A 19,426-nucleotide genomic window follows, 5' to 3' on the forward strand; every position below is an offset into this window, starting at 1 on the left:
ACAGATAGACAGATTCCGCAAACTAGCTCCCAGTGCAGCACAACATCCAATGAAGTGCCCAAGCAGCTCAGATGTAATGTGGTCCTAAATCAAGCAGTGAATGAACTTTGGAACAGTGCTATTGCTAATACTACAAGAACTGTTTATGATACTGGGTTCAGAAAATTTGAGACTTTTATGTTATTGAATGGTTTTCAATTTTCTAATTTACCTCCTATTTCTGAGGATATTTTAATTTATTTCATAGCCCACTGCTTTAAAATTCTGAGTTTACAATACTCTACCATTAAATTATATTTATGTGGAATTAGGTATAAATATGTACAGGGTAATCAAAATGATCCCTTACAATCTGCTCATAATACACCCTTAATTAGACTTGATTATGTTTTAAATTCTGTAAAAAGACTGCAAAAAACAAAAAATCACATAAGATTACCAATAACTTTCGAAATTTTGGAAAAAATTGTAAATTGTTTGAGAAAAGGTTTTTGTTCCAAGTTTACTGATTTAATGTTAAGAACTGCATGCATTGTCGCATTTTATGGATTTTTGAGATGTGGCGAGTTTACAGTGTCAAAGGCCTCACAGTTTGATCCACATATTAATTTATGTATTGAAGATGTTGTATTTCACTCAGACTTAGTAGTTTTGAAATTAAAACAATCAAAAACAGATCCTTTCAGAAAAGGCATAAATATACAGCTACATAAATTAGGTCAGCTTATCTGCCCTTACACAATTTTGTTAGAATATATACAAATAAGGAAAGAATTTTCTCCTACTAATCAAACTGATCCACTTTTCATAACCATTGATAAGAAACCTTTGGAGAGACAATATTTCATCACTTGTATCAAAAAAGTACTGGATATATGTGGTTTCAACTCAAGTCATTATAATGGTCATAGTTTTAGAATTGGGGCAGCTACAAGTGCTGGTAAGGCAAAAATAGAAGATCACTTGATAAAAACATTAGGGCGCTGGACTTCAGATAGTTACATCAGATACATTAGGGTAACACCAGCATCTATTAAAACAGCTCAAAGTAGGTTAGGTAGAATTTAAGGGCATGCTCATTTTCAAATATTCCATACGCATGTTTTTTACAGAGATTCTAGATGATATTGTTTTTGTTTGACAATTGATTTTGATATTGTGTATTATTATGTGATAACATTTATTATTTTATTATTTTTTTATTTTTTTTTATTTCATGGCTTTATTGAAGGTAACCCCTCCCTAACCTCACAAATCCTTGGGGACACTCAGCTGTTACCATCTGTGTTATGGCCATTTATGAAATTTTATCACTGGTTGTTTCAAAAATTTCACTCATCCCCCAAGAATTTCTGGGGATAAACTGTCAAATTTCATACAAATTCATTCCAACACCAATTCAACATCAACACTACTAGGCTTCCTCATAGCCTCCTTACAGGCTTCCTCATTGTCTCATTATAGGCTTCCTCATAGCCTCATAGGCATGATAGCCTCTAGGAATGATAGCCTCATAGGCTTCCTGATAGCCTCATGCATTTATTTTGAACCATCGTTCCAATTGGATTGGTGTGATGTCAAGCCAGGGGTCTATACTTTGCTACTTTTCAGTATGCACATAGCTAGGCTCTTGGTTTAGGCATGGAGCAAAAAATTAAATTTTTTAGCTGAGTAGTTTCCCCAAGGGCCAAATTATAATTGTGATGTATATATATAAAATAAAAGTTGCAATTAAATTATGATTTATGTTTAATTCAAACATGGATACCAATGGCATTGCTACACAGTATTTCCCAGGAGTTTATTTACAAGATAGGTGATAGCAGGAAAAATTAGGTTGATAATAATGTGAGCACTAAATCCTTAATTTTACATATCATGAGTTCAAACAGTGTGTTCTGAAAGAAATCAGGGGTAATTAAATTATTTAAATTACTATGAAATTAATATGAACTCATTATGTGTGACTTTGAGGATTTTGTTCACTGACACATTTATTAGCAAAATTAAAATATAGGGCCGAAAGTTAGATCAGGATGGTTTAATTGTCAGGTCAAAGAATTTGCAAGAAGATATGAGGTTGGATGTTTGCTCAGGTGTTAACACACATTTCCCTATTACATAACAGATTACCACAGAAAAGATACAGTATAAACAAAAGACAATTAAAATAAGATTAGAACAGCATCACATCAAACAGAAATAAATTTACCCTAAAAAATATTTACAAAGAATCAGAACACATTGCAAACATGGAACAAATGACAATTAAACATATTCAGGATCATTTCTGAGAATTTTGTATAAATAGGTACTTATATGTTATATAAGTTATGTTTATACATAATTTGATTTTAATTACTCAGCAGTCATTATTTTAGGATTTTCCCAGGATGTGTATTTTCTTTGCTGTTGAGATGAAACAGATTTATTATCATATGTCAATCAGTTAGATATGAAGTTTATCACATGTTCTTAGCAGGAGGTCTAATTTCATCAGTTCCAATACAAATATACATGTCTTGTTAATTAGTGACCACTTGTGGCATTTGGCTTCCTTTGTCCTTTGTTTCTTGATACATTAATCTGGGTGCAGTTTTAACTCCTCCCACTTAGGGGTATCCCATTAAGAAGTTGTGTATTAAAAACCTATGTATGCTGCCTTGAGTATTCATTTATCTAAATGCAGATTAAGCAGTTATAGAATAATCTTGGCTAATAGTGCTAATAGTGTTTTAGCTAAAAACTTGCCTCCCACCGACCCCTCCTTTCACCTTCAATATTGCCATGACAGGGGAAGCAATCTCAGCATTATGTTTATTGATTTCATTTATGAAATTTTATCACTGGTTGTTTCAAAAATTTCACTCATCCCCCAAGAATTTCTGGGGATAAACTGTCAAATTTCATACAAATTCATTCCAACACCAATTCAACATCAACACTACTAGGCTTCCTCATAGCCTCCTTACAGGCTTCCTCATTGTCTCATTATAGGCTTCCTCATAGCCTCATAGGCATGATAGCCTCTAGGAATGATAGCCTCATAGGCTTCCTGATAGCCTCATGCATTTATTTTGAACCATCGTTCCAATTGGATTGGTGTGATGTCAAGCCAGGGGTCTATACTTTGCTACTTTTCAGTATGCACATAGCTAGGCTCTTGGTTTAGGCATGGAGCAAAAAATTAAATTTTTTAGCTGAGTAGTTTCCCCAAGGGCCAAATTATAATTGTGATGTATATATATAAAATAAAAGTTGCAATTAAATTATGATTTATGTTTAATTCAAACATGGATACCAATGGCATTGCTACACAGTATTTCCCAGGAGTTTATTTACAAGATAGGTGATAGCAGGAAAAATTAGGTTGATAATAATGTGAGCACTAAATCCTTAATTTTACATATCATGAGTTCAAACAGTGTGTTCTGAAAGAAATCAGGGGTAATTAAATTATTTAAATTACTATGAAATTAATATGAACTCATTATGTGTGACTTTGAGGATTTTGTTCACTGACACATTTATTAGCAAAATTAAAATATAGGGCCGAAAGTTAGATCAGGATGGTTTAATTGTCAGGTCAAAGAATTTGCAAGAAGATATGAGGTTGGATGTTTGCTCAGGTGTTAACACACATTTCCCTATTACATAACAGATTACCACAGAAAAGATACAGTATAAACAAAAGACAATTAAAATAAGATTAGAACAGCATCACATCAAACAGAAATAAATTTACCCTAAAAAATATTTACAAAGAATCAGAACACATTGCAAACATGGAACAAATGACAATTAAACATATTCAGGATCATTTCTGAGAATTTTGTATAAACAATATTTTTTCTTATACAATTTTTTTTTCTTACACTTATTTAATTTCTCAAATGACAATGTGTGGATGTGGGGTATGTGAGTGTGCTCATTAAGGTTCTTTAGTTATAACAGGTTCTAAAATACAATTCCAATACGAAATGTTTTTTTATAATTTAATACTGTAAGGAATTCTGCATCTTTGTGCTTATTCCTTAAGTTTCATGAAAAGTCCAGTTCTTTATACTAGGTGACTAATAATATGTTGGAATTATGTGACATTTGATGAAATATAGGTCAATATGACTTACATTTCATGCTTATTTAACTTAAAGTTATATATATTAGGTCTTAGATTCTTTAATTCAACCTTCAATCATCGATCAGAAGTGATTTAATTGCTGTCACTTATATGGTTAAAAATTAATATTTAAAAATTCCTGTTTGTGTTACCATTATGGTTTTTACAATAACAAAAATCTGCTACTTTTCACTTCTAAAGCATCTTTAAGCATCTGAAATTAAGTATAAAGTTTTCTATATTTTGGATGTTGAATTACAGCCAATATCAAATAAACTTACCCAGTATGTATAAATAAGATACTATAATTTTTAGGAGTTTGGAGTTTTACTCCCATGGTAGATATTGAAGTAGAAGAGCAAAGTTTGTTAGAGAACAAAGATGAATGTGTAGCCATATATTATGATGAAGATGCAGATATTGATGAATCTGAAGAAGATGATGATACTAAGAGAATAAAAAAGGTATTGTATATATTGCATTTCATTTGTACCTTTGCTTAATTGTAAAACATTAGGGAATTAAAATGATGTGTGCTTGCATTTATCAAGAAATGACGTTTGTAAATTTGTAAATGATAAAATCCTAAAGAATTTGGAACTCATTCGAACCTGTTCACTGCAATTTTATTTTTCACATGTACACGAGCCATGTTACTTATGCAAACCAATAGATTTTAATTGCTAGTTAGTGAAAAGTCATACATGAAACAACATTGATCTTTAATGATAAGTAGGTTTTACTATGTTTTCTTGCATTATAAAACTCTTGCCAGAATGAGAAAATATTACTGGTAGTTGAAAACATTTACATAATGTAAAAGAAATTGATGTACATTTATTGTTTCTCAACAGTTTATATTCATCTTTACATTTTAATTCATTATTTAAATTGTGATAAAACTTTTCATTAAAAGCCAATGTTACACCATTTAATTGTCTGACAGCCAAATGCATGATGGACATACACTTTTATCTCTTTTAGATAAAGATGGAAACCAGCATGTTGACGAGTATGATGAAGTATCTGTTACCTAAAGTAGGGTACGGTGTAAAGACAATAAATCTGGCGTTCAGTCAAGGCCTTGTTAATGGTTTGGTACGTATAATGAAGAAATATATATAGAATAACCATAAATTGTCTCAAAATATCAATGTTATTTGTACAAGGCTTAGAGACATGTAGAAAGCCAGGCTGAGCATTTCTACCTGTTTCGAGCTGAGTACAAATAACATTGATATTTAATCTAAGAGTAACTTAAATAAAAAGAGTGCAAATAACATTGATATTTAGAGACAATGTATGGTTATTCTTAATATACTGCAATTCTTATACTCTGTTCTAAATGAAGTATTTTCGGTAAAAACCATTATTTCTTAATTTTGAGCGGAAGACGTGAAAATTTTTGCGACCCTGTGTTTTATTGACGTCATGAATAAAACTCTATGGAAATGCATTGTCAATGTCATAAACAAGGTGATATACAGTCAGTGACTGTATAACACATATGAAAATACGGTCAATGCCATTGAACAGCTCAAATAGCACAGCTGCAGTATATATTAATGTAAAGTATAAGGGAGATAATTCTATTTTGCAGTTTGAAATTTACACATTTGGTAATTTACATATTTACATTGAAGATAAGGATATTTTGAAATGTTGTCGATGCTTCTGAAACAGCAATGGTTGAATAATCAGTGAATCACACAAAGTGTATCTACTTAAAGAAAAATGTCTCTTTGATTAAAATTAATTAAATTGAACTAATTGTTGAAACCTCTCTCATATTCTGCATTGTATTATGAGTCAATCATCTAATTTTAACATTATTTTGTTTCCAGTTGTATAAGATGCTGTCATTATGCCCACTAGTAGAGAACCTAGATTTAACTCATACTAGGGTGTCAGATCTTGGATTTAAAAGGTTAGTGAAACATTAAATTCTAGCACTATTCGGATGAATTATAATATGTTGTACTGAATGAAAACATGTGAAAAATCTACAAAGATAACTTTGTACAAAAGCACTTGAAACCCTTTTATCATGATGCTGGTTTAGGATTTATTCGTTATCTTGATTCTTGAAAAAGGACAAACAAACTTGGTGGTTTTGTGTAAATATATGAATATATGCCAATGAAGTGGTAATTTAATAGTTATGTTACCCACTAGGTCAAACCAAAGACTTAAAAATAATATATGTAGCTACACAGTCAAGCATGCACATATTGGAATAAAGAAAGACTGCCTGCTTCAGACCAAAAACATTATATTGGTATCCAATTAAGACCCCAAAAATATATATATATGTTGTTCCAGTTACCCAACCGACCCTAGTTTAACTAAGTTATAATAAATAAATACATGAACTATGCAAAAAAGAATTATTGATCATTTTTATGAAATAAATAGCTGATGCAGATTCCAGTCATAAATTTGTGGACTATGGTTTTTGTTTTTCAGCCTTGGTCGAAATGGGTGTGGAGGTAATCTAAAAAGAGTTGATTTAGCTGGCTGTAAGAATATTACTGATGTGACTTTAGAAAGATTGTCCCAAGCATTACGTTCAAAACCTGAAATCAGACAGGAAGACAGTGATGATAATAATCATGAAGAAAAAAATGAAATAGAATTGAATGAAAAGGGAGATAAATCTCCAAAAGATTCACACTGTCATGTGACTTGTAGACAGACTATCAAAGAACAAACAGTTCATGAAGACTGCAATATATCTTTCACAAATGACATAGAAGATCATTCTCCGAGGACATCTGAAAGTTTGACAAACCAGAAAGGCAGATCTGTTGACCTAACAGTGGCAGCAACTCCAACATTAAAGGTTGGCTATGTAACAGAGGAATCTCCTAGATTGACTTTTAACACTGGGAATATTTCTTTGTTTGGACAGAGGACTAGTTTATGTTGTCCTAAGAATTGTTGTTTCGAATCTGCATCAGTAAAACATTTTGATCAGCATTCTAAAAACATGAACTTCAAATGTCTGACTGACATAGATGAATTGACTAAAATCTGTGCTGTAAAACATGGACATGAATCTGAAATCATCTGTGATAATTTAGAATGTGGACTTGAATATCTCAGTTTATCTGGATGTTCTCATATTACAGATAAAGGGATAAGGTAGGTTTAGGAGACTGGTATGCTTTTTAGATGATCTATGTAAACTGCAGGAATTTGAATTTTGTTTAAAAAGTGTGGTGCAGAAAAGAAGGAAATTTAATGAATACAGTGTAATTATTCATGACGCATTACCCATTCACACCGAAAATTAAACTCAAAGCAAATAAATATAGATTCCTACACTGCAACAAGTGTATTACAATATTTCTCCACTCAAGACAGATGCCAAGCTCTTTAAATAACTAATTTAACTGTCGAGAGTGGAGAAATATCGTAATACACGAGTTATAGTGTAGGAATCTGTTTCTCTAATGATTTTTATCCTTCTTTTTCAAAGATTTTCAGAAACTTGTGTTCTTTATATGCGACGTCATCAGGCATGGTCGCCTTTTTTCATGACGTCACAATAGGAAAATTCAGAAGAAAACAAAACATTTAGACGTCATAATCAAATTTCGACTAATCATTTGACGAGAACAGATTTTTCATTAGTGAGGAGAAATAGTTTTCACACACCGGTCAGGAAATGTGAAAATAGCAAAAAAATTAGAGAAACAATACTTCACTGATTTGTAATGACTTGGTCAGCTGCTTAACAGTGATGACTATAATGTATGAGAACTTTTCAGATCTATCAGACTTGTCTTTCCTGTTTTCAGATAATTCGATTTAGGAGTGGGGGTCTTGTTTTGTATGGCAATTAACTTGTATCCATGACAACTAACAGGTTTTAGATATTTCATTAGCTTTGTCACTAATTTGCATGATAAGTAACAGTTAATGATAGGTAATGAAAAAATAATATAATTTTTATATCATCTATATATAATATACATGTAGCATGATATTGATGACTACTTTTCTCTAATTCTTCGTCAATTTATCCTTTTCTGCACCCATTGTATAAAAAAAATTTAATCAACATGTGGTTCGTTTGATCTCAGAACTTCATTGGTTAAAATCCAATTATGGCGTCGAATTTTCTTGCTTTCCTCTGAATTTCCTATTGTGACGGCATGAAAAAAGGCGACCATGCCTGATGAAGTCACATAGAAAGAACACATCTTTTTGCAGATCATTCGAAAAGAAGGAATAAGTTTGCCTGTATAATGTTAGAAAATCATTAAAGAAACAGATGCCACCACCAAATCTCGTGTAATACGATATTTATCCACTCTCGACAGTTAAATTTTAAATATTTAAAACGCTCGTGCAAGCCTCGCGTTTTAAATTTGAAAATTTAACTGTCTCAAGTGGATAAATATTGTATTACACTTGATGCAGTGGTAGAATCTATATTTAGCTACATAGGATATTCCATCTGACAATATATTTACCAAATATCCCTTTGATCATTAATAAAGTTTTGAAAAAGGGAAGTTAGCAGGTATTTACTTTAGTAACTTGCTCTTTAGTATGCTGAAAATAGCTGAATTTAGAATTTCATATCATTAAAGTTTTAGTTCATTTGTTCCATTGCATGTTTTACCTTAATTCTAGACAAAGTTAAGGTATGCAAATAAAAAAATTTCCCCAGCAACCCCACTTTAATTCATGGCAATATGTAATTTCTAATATATTTCGTACAAAACTTTAATGTAGAAAAAAAAGTGTCATAATTATTATTAAGTTTTGGCATGATTTTTCCTTTGATTAACAAAAGGCTCATTTTTGTCTTGGCTTAAAAAGTGAGACTAAGGTATACTGTTTCTGGCATCAGCAGTATCAGAAGTGTGTGATTAGGTCAGGTTATGGGGAACCAACCACTTATGATATTAAAGTTAATGATAATTGGTATACAGTTTTAAAAGTACCAGTATTGACGCATTTCATTTCCATGGAGATCATGTGGCTCTGCCCTCTCAGTCAAAGTCTATTGAATTTAAAACTTTAGTATAGTTAACTTTGTAAAGTTTGTGAACAGAAGTTATTTGACCCTGTACCCATAGTCATATTTCATTGACTTTGAATATTTTGCATATTTTACATTACAAAGTACGTGTATTGCTATTCTAGTTTCAATAATTGTGTTTTACTATCAAAAATATATGCAGGCTAGACAAATCTCTGTGTTGACAGTTTATTTTAAATTTAACAATTATATTAAACATAGATCTGTTGCCATGTTTTTTTAGTTAAACATTTGCTAATGAAATAATTACATGAATTACCACATTTTTAAAATAAACCCAAATTTGAAAGTGGCAAAGCAGGGTTGGCAAAAACCCGGGTTTTATGAGTATTGCCCAGCCCAGTGGGAAATACTGGGAAAACCCGGGTTTTACTGGGTAATACTGGGCAATACTGGGTAATATAAGATACTGGACTGAATTTTAAAAAGGATTCAGTAATCAAACACAAGTACCATACATTTAAGATATATATAAACCTATTTTTAATTATGAATAAGTTTACTTGTTTGAGTCTTATGATACATGCATGTACAAATGTATACATTTGAGAAAGAATTATTCTATAAACTCTGAGATTTTTTTCTTCAACTAAATATAGCTAGTATAAAGTATTTAACAATTACATGTAAGAAAGTACAAATGTACAAACTCATTAATAAGTAATTATTCAGATTACAACACAGATATGTTTATATAACAATAATCAGCCTTTTCATTTCTATAAGAGTTAATGACAAAGACCCTCTAGGGTGTTTGTTTAGCAATCATAATTGCATATATAGCAATTTAATTTACATTCCTCATAAACACTGCATTAAAATGTTTAGATTATTGAAACAAAGATTCAAAATTAACAAGGAATTGGGCAAATCTTGCATTTTGCCTAGATAGAATTTAAGTGGAGAAGGAACGAATGAACTTGAAATTTTAATCTGCTAGAAATGACTCTCAATGGTTATCTGTAATAAAATGTATATATTTAGCTATAATACTATAAAACTACAACAAGTCTTTATTATTTTGTGTTGAAATAAGCTTAAAAATTCATATTGCCCAGTATTGCCCAGTATTACCTGTTTCTGGGAGTATTGCCCAGCCGGGAACCCGGGTTTTCCCGCCCAGTAAAACCCGGGCGGGTAATACTTTGCCAACCCTGTGGCAAAGGTACAGGCTATCAAGAATGAAAATCAAAACATTTTCTGATAAATATCTATGACAATTGTATTAATTTCCTATTTTTAGAGCATTAGTGATAGACCAGCAGACATTTCCAGCATTGCAATTCCTTGATCTATCTGGTTGTGATAAAGTGACTTCTCTAGCTCTGACTGACCTGGTCAGTGTGTGCACCTCACTTGACCATCAGTTCTTATACTATTGTGACAATGTAACAGCAGATCCATATTCTGATTCAGCAAGTGGGTGTCAGAACTTGGAATGTCCGACGAGAGCGTGTTGTCGTACGGGATGCTAGGTAGGTTTAAATGTGTAGATGTTTAAATTTTGTATTTTCTTTTAAACTCACTGTTAAAGTTATGACCATTTTAGAATTTGTGGTAAGATTTTCAAATTTTATAAGTAAGAAAGCAATAAGTTTATTGTAATTCTAGATGTAAAGTATATTTATTAATATGTAAGCATCACTATGAAGATGTTGGAATACTATGTACCATGGAAGTGATGTAGGTTATATTGATGACTGGGTTCATTCGTTCTGATTATGAAATATTAGAACTTGATAGTCAGACAGACTCAGACTCAAAGCAAAAGTTTTTTTACGCTGCACTGTATGTTTGCCTAACATTTAGTTGGATTAAGGGATTACATCAATGAATGCACAATGATAAAGTAACTCTAAAAAAAACACAATTTACAGATTAAATTTATTTGTTCATTGTGTTGATTGAGTTAAGTCATTCCAATTGATATTTTATGGTGTGTCTTTCTTTGTTGTGATGTTATACTATTGTTTTAGAAAGGGACATTAAAATGTTTTATCCTGCTGCAATTGTTTGCACCTGTCCTAAGTCAGGAATCTACTGTTCAGTGGGTGTCGTCTGTTTATGTGGTTCATTAGTGTTTCTCGTTTCTCTTTCTTTTTTATATGAATAAAGGCAACTAGTATACTGCTTAATTTTCCCGCTTGAATGGTTTTACACTAGTAATTGTTTGGGCCCTTTATAGCTAGCTGTTCGGTGTGAGCCTAGGGTTCGTGTTGAAGACCGTACCTTGACCTATAATGGTTTAATTTTATAATTGTGACTTCGATGGAGAGTTGTCTCATTGGCACTCAGACCACATTTTCCTATATCTATTGATTAATCTTTACAATATTCCAAAATCATTGAAAGGAGTTTGTTTTCGAACCTCGCAGTAGATCATGACCATTAAATCTAATCTCACACTTAGAAAAATTACCCAAATCATGTGAAAATTTCTGAACCTTTTAAGATATTGAGATTGAAGATATATTAAGATTCTAGATTTAGGTTATTTAAGAGAGTTTGCATTTTCTTTCTCACCTTCAAAGATAGTCTTAAAAGTGTGATTTAGGCGTTCTCATGTTGCCCATTGGTGGGTCAACAATTGTTAAAGTTTGTGATTAGTTTACCGAGACAAGAAATGTCTTCATGGCTGTAGTATTTTTTCTTTAAAGGGAAATTCCGCGATTTTTTACTTATCATCTAATTATGTTCATCTTAACATAAAAAACACATTTGCAAAGTTTTAAATTTATATTCCTTCTAATAACGGAGAAAATCAAGTATTTGTAACTTTTTTGGTTGAATTCTCGAGTGGGTCGTGACGTATTAGCCCGATTTATTGAATTCTGGGGAAAAATAAAATCTGTTTTACTCTTATAGCTTGTCAACAATATACGTAATTAAAAGCGCACAGCTGACGAATGGTCGAAGTTATTAACCACAATATAAGAATGAACGAAAATGAATATGCATATACCGTTTTGTATTGATTGAATTAAACTCCTATAAAATTATCTCTAGTAAATGTTTTTGAATAAATTTAATTAATTATTGTTGAGATTTTTTTCATAAAATATTTATTGAACATTTTTACTGATATTGAACTGAAAATATTTCAGTTCTATTTACCGTTATTGTTTTGATAATCATTTCAATGCAACTAATGTGTGAGCAGAGTGTGTATATTATTTTGTAAAGGTCACTGTATATTTCTCGGCTTGAGGTCAATTCGTTTACCTTGTAGCTATTTAGCCGCAGGTGTGAGTTCAAGCGTACACAGGTATAAATTTGTTATTTGGAAAGGATAAACAGAAAGGATTAGAAAGAGTATGCTGTCACGATGTTCATACACTAAGATTTAATACACGATGAGAATAAAGATACAATTATTAAATTGTGTAAATTAATTGAAAATAAAATTCAGATTCGTAATTCCGAAAGTGTATAAAAATAAAAGGAAACAATTTTTGATTACTTTCTTAGCGGCAATTGGCGTAAAGATTCAAATATAAAGCAAAAAATAGTAGTTTTAATCTTTTATAAAAACTAAATGCAATATTACCCAATTTGATATACCATTGTACATCTGCTATACTCTCGTACTAGTATTACAGGGTTCTTGTGGCGTTCACCTTAGACACACATCTTTTTAACGATGTTTAAAAAAAAGACAGAACCAATTTAATGTCATATTTCCCTATTTTTTAAATATAACTAAAAGTCTTTTATCTCTCAAGAATACCCCTATTTAGCGAACAAGTAATTTATTCTTTTTTCTGTTATTGAATACCAAGAAAGAAAATAAATCCCGAAATTAATTTGAAACTTTGATACTCAAAAGTTTCCCAGCAAAATATTCACATTCCCTGGGGATAATTAGTGTTCGTCCAGTGGCATATATAACAATTGTGATGACGAATTACTTCCTTTGTTCGAGAACAATCTTATTGAAATAAAAATCTGTGATTTTACTAGGTCCACAGCTTCAATGAACCAAAGCAAAAGTTATACATCGACCTGTATTTAAATCAAATTGGTTCTCTTCTTCTTCTGGTATACAATAGTCTATCGACATTCGATGATTACATACTGTTGGCATACGTGGACTAGTCTATTTACAACACTTTTACCCCTATTTATTCAAAATATATGTTTTTTTCTTATGTTCAATGTATACATGTATATATTTTAAATTGCGCTATAGTTCCGTAACTTTCTATCCAGTCGTATAAACGAATCGTCGGCAAGTGCGTACATTTTTTTAAATCAATATTTCTGGTCTGTTCCAATCTGTCCTTCATTATTGACAATGACTATATATTACATTTTCCCAAATTCACCCTTGGAAAAAATATTTAAATAGATTTTAATTTCATCAAATCTTATTTTTTGGGTATTATTTATATGTTTATGAATTATATTCTTTACACCAGAAATGTTATTTATAAACAAGCGTATGAGTTTAGTAATGACAAGTATAAGACAGAGTTGTATATTATTCATCTGATAGTTCAAAATGGAAAGTTATAAGTTATAAGTTATCAGCCGTGTACACTGATCAATACCTGCAGAAGTGAAACGATGCATGAACTTGCAAGCCCGACAGGAAATCGCTTGAATACCTGGACGTGTCACCTCACACCCCTCACAATACCTTTGGAAGTAATACCTTTAGCCATGCTGGTGATCAGATGAGGGAAGATCAAAATATATTTGTTTATTACTTTAAAGAATTATGAACAAATTAGATTTTCGAAAACAATTTTCACGGAACACTTATTTATGATTTCAACTTTGACTTTTCACCTAATTCCAATATCAACAGTTTAAAAACAACAGACCATGGTAATTTAAAAAAAGTAAGAATATTTTTCGTATCAAGTTAGTTCGTCGGATAAAACAACCGTACGATTGACAAGATATCGACACGCAATTACGACTACATCGGTTACTGTAGTTTTGTTTCTTTGTGGTTTATAGACATATCGTTTTTATTAATCGGGAAAGAAGACAAAATGGCGGATCGCAGAGAATTGATACTCTAAATTTAAAATCGATGGTGATCGCTTATCTAGCGGAATAAAACTTTAATATCTATGAATTTGAGCATTTTTATACAGAATGAACATAATATCAATTTTTGATTTTTTTGCGAAGTTTCCCTTTAAATGTAATGGGAAAAAATAATTATTAAATTGGTTTCTGAAAAATTGATAATGTTTTATACATTTATATCCCAAAACTAGAAGTTGGGGCTATATTGCAATTACAGAATTCATCTGTCTGTTTGCCCAAGAAACTTTTTTGTCACACTTTTCGTAGAACTAATTACCTGTAAAAGAATGACTTTTTGGTCAGTAGATTGCTAGTGTAATGAGTTGTAAAGTGCAAGCACTTTTAGGGTTGGTTAAATACCTACTTCTCGTTTGCCAATGTTTTGAATTTTTCCATGAGTTGAAATTTGAGCACACTTTTTGTTTTTGTTGTAGACTGTTCGTTGACTCTCTCAACATGTTTTGTTGTTGGATCATTTACATATACCAAGATTTTTTATTGATATAGAATTGCTATATGTAATATAAATTACAAGTAATGCTAGATCTTAATTTGAATTAGAATACATGTAACAAATGTTTATTTTACCACCATGCTTGTATATACTGTATTAAATTATCGGACTTCACATTCAGATCAATAAATATTACTTTGATCCAACCAACATTAGAATATTGAATTACTTCCCTTTTATCATGTTTGTCTTCATATAAAAGGCTTTTAGTAGTCAATTCAGGCTTTGTTTTCTTTCTTTCACTCATAACATTTCACTGAGAACACATATAGATATGGATAATTATCTGTTATTGAGAGCTGATAGATGGTGGTCTTTGATAGCTAATTATTGCATATTTGTGTGTACCATATCGAATGTCACACAATATACCAATTAACTTGTAATGAAGTAGATTTCTTACAGAAATTTGATATCATTATTTGGGATAGATAGTAAATGGAGATATATGATACTGATACATTGGTTTTGTTTATTCATCTATAGGTTTTTCATATATGGAATAACCGAATATTTCATTTGTACAAGGTTTAGAATAAGTTTGAAGTGCAAGGTTACAGAGCATATTAATCCTGTTCTGTTCATGCTAAATACATTTTATAACATAGAAAATATAGAGTTATTTTCCTCATACTGCATTGTTAATTGCTAAAAAAACTGGGAGAAAACTGTGAATTTGGTTCACAAAGCAAATATTAAACAATGTAAAATCCCACCTTCCTGTATTCCAATGTATTCATTCTGACAGTCCTTCTCTATACTCCAGACAAATGCTGAAAGTCCTATCAATATGATGTTATCACATGGGCATTGGTTTCACTGATGCATTGAATATTTATGGTTATTATGTATATTCTGTAAGCTGTAATATGTATTGCTTTGGAATAAAGAATTTATTTATTCATATAAATGACCTAAAAAGTTCTCTGCAATAACAAATATCTTTATCTTTGTTCTTCGAATTGATAGTAACATTTCAAACTGTTTAAAGAATTGGTATCATTCCCTGTATATGTACTAGTGCTTAAGTTGATGCTAAGGATGCAAATGATCTTGCTATTAGTATATCTCTTAGCTCATTAATGCAGCCATTCTGGATATCGGCAAGAAGAAAAGAACAGAAACATTGTTCCTTTCATAATAGATTAATTCCAAGGTTATCTAGTGAATTTTGTCCTCTATAGCATACAGCATGGTGCCATAAATAATCAACCTATTTATGGCTGCTTATAACTTAAATGTGAAATGTACTTTTATATTAACTCGCCTCACGATAGAACTATAAAATATTTAGTTGTAAAAAAACTTGTCTGCAGCATAGAAAAAAGCTTAAAAAGAGTGTTGGATGGCTTGCCAAACCAAGCACACAACAGTTTATTCCTAAGCATTTTTTTATTCATTAGAAGTTAGATATTTTCAATAAGATTGGTGTCAAAGGAAAACAAACATTCTGACAGTGTATATTTAAACATGCAAAATCTACTCTGTTGGCATAATTATTAGTCTAGCATGATAGTCAAATGACTTCTTCAATTCACTCTTTTATCCTGTACACCATCTGATAGTTTACTATTGATTACACAGCATATTTTCTGTTACTGACACTAAGTCACATTACCTTGAAAATATCTACAAAAACATGGTTGGTATTCATAGAGTTATGTCAAAGGGGATTTAACATTCACAGCAACCTTCTTTAGACAAGTTAATCAAAAAGCAATTGGCCTGTTTTGAAACAGTTCAAAAGAGGGTTACATATTTTGATTGCTACTGGAAATCAAGGGTATCTTCATCTTTCATTTTGAGGGCTTCTTCCTTTCTTTCTTTCTACATACTGTGGATTGAAGAAAACTTGAATTTTCGAGGATATTTGATTTCGTTGTTTTGCCAATCTCTGTATAACAAGCCTATGGAAAATTTGTAATTTTGTTGAACATTCGAATTGTGATTCACCTGTACCAAAGAAACCCTGAAAAATTTGTTTACCATAAATTATAATGAATCCACAGTATATAACATTGATGCCTTGGCATATGGAATTGTTTGGCTTTTAATCCTTTTTTCCTAGTGATTCTGTGGCAGAGGTGTATGCTGTCCCTACCTTCAGTTTGAATGAGTGTGTATTAATACCTGCTGTTAAACTGTCTTGCTTTTTCAAATCATTTGATTAATATGTAAACCTGTATCAAGTCTAGATATTTATGTAACCATGCACAAATCCTCTGTCAGTAAAACTTCTCTCAATTAGAATCAAAAGTTTTTGTGCTATCATAAAGAGAATTTGGTTTTAGTAGAGTATTAAATACAGCAGTGTTAGTTGATAAGGAATTTGACATGGAATGATGTAACAGTCTTATGAAATACTTGAAAGTAACCATGTAGGAAAGGAAATGTGGGATATACTCCAATATGGCAACAATCAATAAAGGTTTTAATTAATATATGATACTTTCTTTTCTTTTTTGATATAAAAAAAAGTTCTTTTTTTGTACTAAATATTTTGTTGGTAGTTAACAAGAGGCATCAAGATGTGATAGATGGTTGCTTAATGTCCAGTGGCAAATATTTCATTCATGTTCAGGACGGAGAAAACATTGTGTGTAAAGAAAAATTGGTATGACAGTAATTACAATGTCATTTTATTTGGTGAAAATGAAAAACACAGCTTTTTCTTTCTAAACATTGTATCATAGAAAAACAAAAGATATGGGGTTCCATTTATGACACAAAATTGGTTCATGCACAGCTAAAAAAAACACACAACATGAAGCAAAGGAACAGCACTTTTATTGCTGTGCTGCTTCATCTCAAATTCACAGTGAGGCCTTCAACACAGAGTAAAAACAAAACTCTCACCTCAATGCATGTTTTAGACAGCCCTAGTTTGTCATTATGTTACCCATCTTAAAGATATTTACAAAAGAAATGTATTAGTATTTATGCCATGTTTTCAATTACTGATAGTTTAGGACCATTGCAACACCTTAGCATTTCTGACTTCAATATTCAAACATCAATTTGTCTTGTAGGTAAAATGTTAGTTTTACAGAAACTTACAGTTTACTCTGAATTGTCTTTTGTTAATTGACAAAGAAATGCTTACCAGAGCTTGTTACAATCAATATATTTACTGACATTGATTTCTTACTTAGTTAATTTGATTCTTTTAATATTAGAGAATGAATACATTTCCCCGAAGAGTTTATCAATCCCTCTTATTAATTTTACACATCTTACAATATTGAAATTTCTATTCAAATTAGTGCCGAGGACAAGCAGAGTCGTTGATAATATGTTGTTGCCTAGAGATAAAAACAAAAAAGTGAATATTCAATATAGACTAAGTATTAAGCCTATATTATAAAAATGGATTGCAGATTGAATTCTTTTATTGCATGGTGCCCTAGTATGAATAAAATAGGTTAGATAATAAGTAGAAGATACCAAGTTAGAATCCGGTTCTTGATGCTGTCAAGCAGCTTAGATAATAAGTATAAGATACAGAGTTAGAATCCGGTTCTTGATGCTGTCAAGCAGCTAAGGACAATGTTTTAATCAACACTTTGTTGGTAATTTCACCTTTCATGGTATTACGTTACATGTGTAATTAATTTAGTGAATAAATGTGCAATCATTGCCCAATTAAAACACTTGAAGGCTTTCTTCTTGACAAAGTCCCATGGCAATGTGATACAATTAACAAACTGAGTTGCCATCCACTTCAATTTTCTATTATTTGACGTAAATAATTCTGAGAGGATATGTTCTTGTCAATAATGGATGACGTAAATGCATGTTATTAGGAAAGCAATTTAATTTCACAAAGGATTTTCTGAATTAATGATTGTAAGTGACAATTTACTAATGGGATTCAAAAGTGAAAAGAAGAGAATGTATGGTGTTGGGAGTGGCATTAATCATTAAAATTTTAAATTTGTCAATGATTTTTCTGATTACATATGTTTGGAAGTAGTACTTATGTTTAAGATAATAGGATTTTTGGTGTGATTTTAAAGAGTAGACTATGGTAGACTATTAGTATCTAGAATTCTTTTTGATGAAGCATTTTAATAAAATTACTCTATTAAGTCCTGTTCTGACATGATGGTTGCTACATGTTCAGCAGAATACCCTAGCGATTTTAATATCACTAGGTCAAAGGTCATAGTTACAAAGACTGAAATATTTGTGTCATGATGATAGTGTTTGATCCAACCTTCAACAAGTTTAGGAAATGACCCTCAGAATGACTCAAAGAAAAAGTTAGACCCCTTCAAGGTGTAAATAACTGTCAGACACACTTCATTTGACCTTGACCTCATTTACATGGTTCATTAGTCAATGTTAAGCTTTCCATGTTAATATAAACAAGATGTGGTATGAATGCCATTGAGACAACTCAAAGGACCCCAAAATGACTAGTGTAAAACAATTCAAACAGGAAAACCAATGGTCTAATCTATATAATAAAAAATGAGAAACACTTATGAACCATGTCTATTTAGCAGGTATCAACTGACCTTGACCTTTGGTTCATTTGCCAATGTAAAGTTTTCATGGGGAGGTCTATTTCTAAAATCAACAGTTTAACTTTTTTTGGTGTATGGAATGATTGTAAGGTGTACATGTCTGCCTGGCAAGGTTCAGCTAAACCTGCCCACATTTACATGACTCATTGTTGATGTAAGATTTATAT

The 19,426-nt window shown here is 31.2% G+C and overlaps 1 protein-coding gene across 1 annotated transcript in view; it reads left to right on the top strand.

Annotated features, from left to right (window-relative positions):
* Window positions 1-19,426, top strand: part of LOC139492640 (F-box/LRR-repeat protein 5-like) — a 51,800-nt gene that overhangs the window by 19,403 nt on the left and 12,971 nt on the right. Inside the window, exons 5-9 of the mRNA XM_071280796.1 lie at window positions 4,436-4,584; window positions 5,105-5,218; window positions 5,965-6,047; window positions 6,587-7,264; window positions 10,420-10,651. Coding sequence (XP_071136897.1) covers window positions 4,436-4,584; window positions 5,105-5,218; window positions 5,965-6,047; window positions 6,587-7,264; window positions 10,420-10,651 — 1,256 coding nt within the window. The remainder of the gene's footprint in view (window positions 1-4,435; window positions 4,585-5,104; window positions 5,219-5,964; window positions 6,048-6,586; window positions 7,265-10,419; window positions 10,652-19,426) is intronic.

The sequence above is a fragment of the Mytilus edulis genome, chromosome 1, assembly GCF_963676685.1.
Source record: "Mytilus edulis chromosome 1, xbMytEdul2.2, whole genome shotgun sequence".
In the NCBI taxonomy this organism is placed as follows: Eukaryota; Metazoa; Mollusca; class Bivalvia; order Mytilida; family Mytilidae; genus Mytilus; species Mytilus edulis.